At 59.6% G+C, this 7,263-nt stretch overlaps 1 protein-coding gene across 1 annotated transcript; it reads left to right on the top strand.

Annotated features, from left to right (window-relative positions):
• Positions 1 to 55: 55 nt before the first annotated feature.
• Positions 56 to 6,366, top strand: KBTBD11 (kelch repeat and BTB domain containing 11). Its single transcript, XM_078445222.2, has one exon. It carries the CDS (start codon positions 355 to 357, stop codon positions 2,380 to 2,382), a length of 2,028 nt encoding a protein of 675 aa, XP_078301348.2. The 5' UTR covers positions 56 to 354; the 3' UTR covers positions 2,383 to 6,366.
• Positions 6,367 to 7,263: the final 897 nt, after the last annotated feature.

Here is a 7,263-nt window from a genome sequence, read left to right as displayed (position 1 = left end):
ACGGAGCCGCGGATACCCGGCCGGTGCCTGCGCGGGACCCTCATCAAAGATCAGTGCTGCGGCCTGGGGACCAAGCCACGGAGACCCAGACGCCCGGCTGGCCAGCGGTAGCGTGCCTGCGGTTCAGCAGCTCTGCCGAGAGTGCATCTAGCGCCGACCCCCCCTCCTCCACGCGGGAGGGCAGCGCTGTGTGAGCGCCACGGGGGCTGTGGACGCAGAAGTGAAATCTGATCGCGGGCCAGGAAAAGCCTGCGCAGCTAGAGCCCCAGAGGAACCGCCGACCTTGAGTCAGGGCGCGGTCATGGTGGGCTGCTGAGCGGGGGTCGGGCCGCGGCGGCGAGCGCAGGCGGGCCCATGGAGAACCCGGTGCCCCCCTGCGCCCTCTACCCCCGGGAGGACCAGGGCCGCGGGGCCGAGGCCGGGGGCGCCTTTGCGCAGGGAGCGTGCGGCCAGGCCGGGGACCGGGGCGGCGCTGCCGCGGCTCCGGGAGAGGGCAGCCTGCAGCCACCGGACGCGCAGACACCCTGCAGTCTGAGCGCGTCGCTGTGCTTCAGCTCCGGGGACGACTCCCCGCCGCAGTCTCGCGCCTCCGCGGCGGAGGGCGCAGCGACTCCCCCGCCCTCGCGTCGCAGCGGCCAGCGGGTGGTGGAGAGGCAGTGGGAGGTCGGCAGCGCGGGCGCCGCGTCCCCCGCGGACTCCGCGTCCCCGGAAGAGCCCGCGTCCGCCGAGGAGCGCGCGTCCCCGGAGGAGCCCGCGTCCCTGGAGGAGGCGGTGTCCGCCGAGGAGCCCGCGTCCCCGGAGGAGCCCGCGTCCCTGGAGGAGCCCGCGACCCCGGAAGAGCCCGCGTCCCCGGAGGAGCCCGGGGACCCCGCGCCGGTGCCCCCCGGCGTCGGGCCCGCGCACGGGGAGCCCGACCTGGTCATCGAGGTGTCCGGCCGCCGGCTGCGGGCGCACAAGGCGGTGCTGGCGGCGCGCAGCGACTACTTCCGCGCGCGCGCGTCGCGGGACGTGCTGCGGGTGCAGGGCGTGGGCTGGGCGGCGCTGCGCCTGCTGCTGGCCTACGCGTACAGCGGCCAGATGGCGGGCGTGCGACCCGACAACGTGGCCGAGGTGGTGGCCGGCGCGCGCCGCCTGCAGCTGCCGTGCGCCGTGCAGCGCGCCACCGACGCCGTGGCTCCTCAGCTGAGCCTGGCCAACTGCTACGAGGTGCTGAGCGCGGCCAAGCGGCAGCGGCTGGCGGAGCTCCGCGACGCGGCCTACCGCTTCATGAGCGACCACTACCTGGACGTGCTGCGCGAGCCCGCCGTGTTCGGGCGGCTGTCGGGCTCCGAGCGCGACCTGCTGCTGCGCCGCCGCCTGCGCGCCGGCCGCGCCCGCCTGCTGGCCGCCGCGCTCGGGCCGGCCGGGGAGCGCGCGGGCAGCCGCCCGCAGAGCCCGTCGGGGGACGCCGAGGCCCGCGGCGACGCCGCCGTCTACTGGCTGCACGAGGCGGCCGGCGAGTGGCGCGAGCTGACGCGGCTGCCCGAGGGCGCGCCGGCGCGGGGCTGCGGGCTGTGCGTGCTCTACAACTACCTCTTCGTGGCCGGCGGCGTGGGGCCCGCGGGGCCCGACGGCCGCGCGCGCCCCTCGGACCAGGTCTTCTGCTACAACCCGGCCACCGACCGCTGGAGCACCGTGCGGCCGCTGCGCCAGGCGCGCTCGCAGCTGCAGCTGCTGGCCCTGGACGGCCACCTGTACGCCGTGGGCGGCGAGTGCCTGCTCAGCGTGGAGCGCTACGACCCGCGCGCCGACCGCTGGGCCGCCGTGGCCCCGCTGCCCCGGGGCGCCTTCGCCGTGGCGCACGAGGCCGCCACCTGCAACGGCGAGATCTACGTGTCCGGGGGCTCCCTCTTCTACCGCCTGCTCAAGTACGACCCGCGGCGCGACGAGTGGCAGGAGTGCCCGTGCAGCAGCAGTAGGGAGCGCTCCGCCGCCATGGTGGCCCTGGACGGCTTCATCTACCGCTTCGACCTGGGCGGGGGCCGCGGCGACTCGCAGGCGGCCGCCGCGCCGGCGGGGGGCGTCAGCGTGCTGCGCTACCACTGCCTGGCCAAGCAGTGGAGCCGCTGCGCCGCGCACCTGCGGCCCCCGGGCGCGCCGTCCGGCCTGCAGCCCTTCCGCTGCGCCGCGCTGGACGGCGCCATCTACTGCGTGAGCCGCGCGGGCACCTGGCGCTTCGTGCCCCCGCGGGACAGCGAGCCCGGCGCGGACGTGGGCGCGGGCGAGGGCGGCAGCTTCGAGCCCGCGCCGCTCCGCGCCCCCTTGGACGCCCGAGGCGCGCTCTTCCCGTTCGTGCTCAACCTGCCCGAGAAGCCGGACCGAGGCGAGGAGGGCGCCGCGTAGGGCGGGCTGGGGCCACCTGGGCATCTCCCTCAGGGACGCCCCCCGTGGGCCGAGATTCAAGTGGGGAGAGGGGGAGGGGGGCGGGGACAGAGAGAGTGGGCGCTGTCCGCGGGGACCACTGAAACGCTTATAAGTTGGAAGCTTGTCGCGTGGCCTTGAAGATTTTTCGCAGCGCTGTCTTAAGGTCTGCCGCCCCATTCTGCGTTCCTTTTCGCGTCGCTTTGCTTAACGGGGTCGACGGTGTAAGCTGTGTGCAAATAGGGAGCCTTACAAGGATGACACGGGATACCTGAGGGAGAAGGAAAAGGACTGGGAAGATTAGGCCTGGGGTACAGTGGGCGGGACACAGAGCGTGCCCGGGTGGGCGGGGGTGCGCCCGGGTCCTCGGGGGCACGTGCGCTCCCGGGCGGAGCGGAGAGCTGGCCGGACGTGAGCCTGCGCAGTAGCCGGCTTGGGGGCCACCAGGCTGCAGCGAGGAGATCCCTGAAGTCGGCCACCGTGAGCTGTATTGGTGAGCCATCGAGAGAGAGCCACTCTGCCGTTGGGCCCCTTATAACTGACAAGTAGAACTCTTAAACCTTTTCTAATTACTTAAAAAGCTCATGTCATCATAAGGTCAAGCGTGGGTTGGGTTTGTTCCAGGTTTCGCAAGAAGGTGGGGTCTTTGGTACAATAGGACTCTTGTCCAGCACCCGGCAGAGACGTTTCCCGTGTCTACCGCGGATGCCACAGAGGGTGGGTCTCGCACCCCTCTCTCAAGAGCAGTTTAGGATGCTTAAATACTTTGAGATTTTATTTTTAAGTGGTACCTACCCCCAAGGTCCGGCCAGAACTCACAACCCAGAAATCAGGAGTCACACTCTCTACGATTGAGCCAGCCAGGCATCCCCTGACGGTTAAATGTTTTCAAGTTAAAGGATCTTAATGATTATGTTTGATGAAATAGTAATGATTTGCTCTTTTTTGAATCTTAGATCTTTGGTGAATGAGTGTTTCCCAAAGAGCAGATCATGAGTAGGGAAAGCTGACTGACAAGGACACCTGTCTGTTGGAAAAGGAGCCTTTGATAGACAGTGTCTGAATATTCTCAGCCACCTTCATGTATTATAATGGGCTCAAAGAATTGATTATCTCTCTCTCCCAGAGAAAGAAGGTTGAAACCACTCCTTTTGATGCTTCTGAAGACCAACATGTAGGCACATTTGGAACCCGCTATTTACGGTGTTCCCAATATATGTTACGTAATTCTGATGAGGGAAATTAATTTTTTAAGCATGACTCTAAGAAAATATAGCAGAGTGACAAAAAGCATATTAGCATAGGGAAAATAACATCTACTTAAAACGTAAATAGTAAGTAATTACGGGAATTCTAATTGAATTCCAAAATACCCTAGTAGACTTAGCGTGGAGCTCAGTACTTTGAGGGATCACAAGCATTAAAAACAAATCGGTTGATCCTCATTTGTTATAACATTTTACTTTCCAGATCGGTGTAGACTGAGTTTACTACTTACTAAGAACTTAAGGGTACGATACATGCTCACAAATGGAGGTGAAGCGATTTGGATTCCGAACCCAATCCACTCGTTGATTATGATGGGAGAAGTTTGCATTGAAAGTCACTGGCATGTAATTAGATGGAATCATACACACCTTATGGCTCCTTACTTGTTCATCCAGTGATGGGGGTTGACCTCTCTGTAGCAATAGTGGGTGATTGGGAAACAGGTTAGAGTCTGTGGTTATGAAAGTTACCGGTTAAGTATGTTTAGAAATGACCGGTTTCATCTTGACGCATGTGCCAGAGGAATGGAGTTTACGGTTTCGGTTACAAGTTTATTCATTCTGGCGATCTGTGTGCTTGCTTGTGACTCTGCTCACCAACCAGGAGGACAGCTTGGCAGCCTGGTTAAGCATCTTAAGACAGACAGACGTCCTATTGCCTGACTTTATCGGCCTTTTATAGGAGCAGAATGCAGAAATGGTAGTAGAAGGAGAATTTACAGCAAAAGGACACAAGGTTTGTTGAAAGAAATGTATCGCAGCACATTTTTCTCTGGAACGTTCTTACATTTATGCTAAAGCTTTTATATGAAATGGAACCAGGCTAATATTTTCTTTCCTTAAATATCGAATTCATGAAGTATTATCACTGTGATTTTGCTTGAGAAACCATTCCTGTGATGCTTACTGTTCGAAAACAAAATGCCACGGAAGGGGACTTCCGAACTAGAGTCACCCGCACAGGGGGTACTGGGGGACTTGGGGAGCGTCGGGTGTCCGGTGCAGACAGTCTTGCAATCACACAACCACCTGCAGCTCTGTATTTTGTTTTGTGACTTGATTTAATAAGAAATGCTGGTCCTAGACCTTGCGGCGCTTCCTGGGGGAACTGGCCATGGAGCCCTGGGGGCTCGTCCCGGTGGAATGCCCGAGGACATCTGGGGAGGCCGAAGGGCGAATGAGGGCTGTAGAATCTTCTGTGTCTTATTTCTAAATAGGAATACCTCATAAAAATTACTGCAGGACCTGGCAGGCCAGGAGGACCAGTTGATTTTGCTTTCGGGGGGCGGGCGGTACTTGCAGGTGCAGCCGCACGGGTCTGTACTAGTCACACGAGCCAAAAAGCCATCCCTCTGGGGTCGCCGATGCGGAGGGTTGCGTGGGGAGGGGGCGGCGGGCAGTCCCTGCGGGGACCGGCCTCTGAGGGCTGTTGTTGCCAGGAGGGGTCTATTCGTGTACCACGTGATGTTCGGAGTCTGCACCCAGCACTGTGCGGGAATGCCTCGGTGTTACTCGTTACCCGTGTGGGTGCAGACGTGCTCCTGATGATCGATCTGTCAGCGGCAAGTGAAGCCAGTGTCGGGAGGACAACCATCCACAGTTCTCGTACAGTTCGTCCCCGCACGCTGACATTTCTACAGACTTGAGAGAGCGGTGGCATCGTCAGGGGAAACCGTGGCGGACGTGAAAGCTTGATGCTTTGGTTGGTGACCACTAGTGGTTTTGTTCGGTCCGTCGAGGTTCATTTGAGAGCCAGAGACACGGGCTTCACTTCCTGGGTTTTCTCTTGGTCTCGGGAGCAGCCTCAGCACCGGCGCGGACGGCTCGGCAGCTTTCTGGAGCTGCGTCTGGGACCTGCTGATTGGAGTTCTGCGTCTCCGGTGGCCCCTCTCTCTTTTTCTCTAAGAGAACTAGCCGAAGCTGTGGACATGCTTTGGCTCCAGTGAAAGATCTTACAGCGTGGGTTCTGCCGCAGATGCCTGAGAAGCGGAGCCCTCTGCTGTATCTCCGTCGCTTTCTGCCGTTGCCTTAGTAATGCTGGTAGCAGCCGCTTCGTCTGTGGGTCTCTGGGGTAACATCCTGGGCAAGCTTTGGAAACGGGATGTGTTGGAGGCCCTTTGCCGTTCTTCCTGAAGTCAAGGTAGTTTCTGGACGCAGCCGGCTGTGACCCCTTGTGGGGGCGAAGTGTAAGCAAAAGTGCTGTGTTGTGTTGTCTTATCTCAGATGCTTTCCTGGCTTACGACGTGTTTTATCTGGGCATTAACGAAACGAAGAAGATGGCACTCACAATGAGCACCCGGTCCGGGGGCGCCCGCCTCCCCGTCAGTAAGCAGTCGGCACTCGACCCGCACACGGGGAGATGCCCGGCGGCCACCGGCCCTCACGCCCCACCTGCGGGCACAGCCGCTCTCCACGTGCTCAGTGAATCACTCACAATGAGCTGAAGTGCAGGCTGGATGTGTTCTCACGTGATACCGAGGCTCCTCCAAAACTCTTCCAAGCGGCAAACAGCTGCAGTGTGGCGTTGATTAGAGACCCACCGTCCCTGCTCCTGGCCCGGTTCAGGCCAGCTGATGCTTGCGTGCAGTTAATGTATTTATTAACGCTTTGGTATTCACCACCTGGGCACAAATGCTGTAAAACCTTGTATGTGTCTGCGTATGCCGAGATGAAATAAACCAGCTCCTCAAGTCTGTGATAGAGTTGCCGGTCTTTTCCCCCCGCTCAGAGCAGAGCAGCAGGTGATAGAGTTGCCTGTCTTTTCCCCCCTCAGAGCAGAGCAGCAGGTGAGGCACCCTCCCGTGGGAAATGTGGTCACCTGGGCTGGGAAGATTCTAGCCCTGCCTGTGAGGCTTGGGGCTGGGGTCTCATGAAGGAGGAGTTTGCAGCTCCAAGGTTTAGGTACCGGGGTCTCTTACTACTTACAGGATGTGTGCAGACACCTCCCCTCCCCCTCCCCTGTCCCCTTGGCCACGGGTGGTGGCTCATCATGGTCGGGATGCCAACCACAACGCTGGGTCACCGTGCTCCCGTAGCCTCCTGGGAATGTGGTTTATAGACCCAAAGGTTTCTCTCTAGTTTGTGCTCCCCATGAGCACGGACCTGTGTTATTGTTAATGTGGAAGGGCTCTTTAAAAAATTAGGTCTTTTCCTCTTAAAAAACATTTCTTCATGGGAAGGGGGCGGTGTTGCTAAAAGCACATCCTGAGGCAAGGGTGCACTAAGATGCTCCCCGCCCCGACGTTGCCGCCTGTAATTTCCTTCATAGCATTTTTTCCCCCCTGCAAAAATAGAATTAGATCTGAACTTTTCCACAGCTGCAACTTTTCCCCCTGAGTTTTGGGATTTTGATAATAGATTGGAATGATTTTCTTGGCCTTTCGCATCTTTTAAATTAGACGGAATGCCACAACACCCATGGGCTTTTCAGACTGAGGTGATGACTCTTGTAACTAAGTCGGGGCCGATGAAGGATGTGGGAAAAGTTCACATTAGTCTAAGATTCTCGCTCAGTGAGAAGGGACGGTGGTGGTTTTTTTTTTAACCACTTCTGACAAATTAAATGTTTTTGCAAAGGAGAGTCCATTGCACTCAA

Source organism: Panthera onca, chromosome B1 (genome assembly GCF_046562875.1).
Source record: "Panthera onca isolate mPanOnc1 chromosome B1, mPanOnc1 haplotype 2, whole genome shotgun sequence".
NCBI lineage: Eukaryota > Metazoa > Chordata > Mammalia > Carnivora > Felidae > Panthera > Panthera onca.
Note: the sequence above shows the minus strand (reverse complement) of the source record. Positions and strands in the feature narration are given on the sequence as shown.

Bases quoted from the DNA above. Each gene is read 5' to 3' on its own strand.
- KBTBD11 (XM_078445222.2), top strand. From the start codon at position 355: ATGGAGAACCCGGTGCCCCCCTGCGCCCTCTACCCCCGGGAGGACCAG.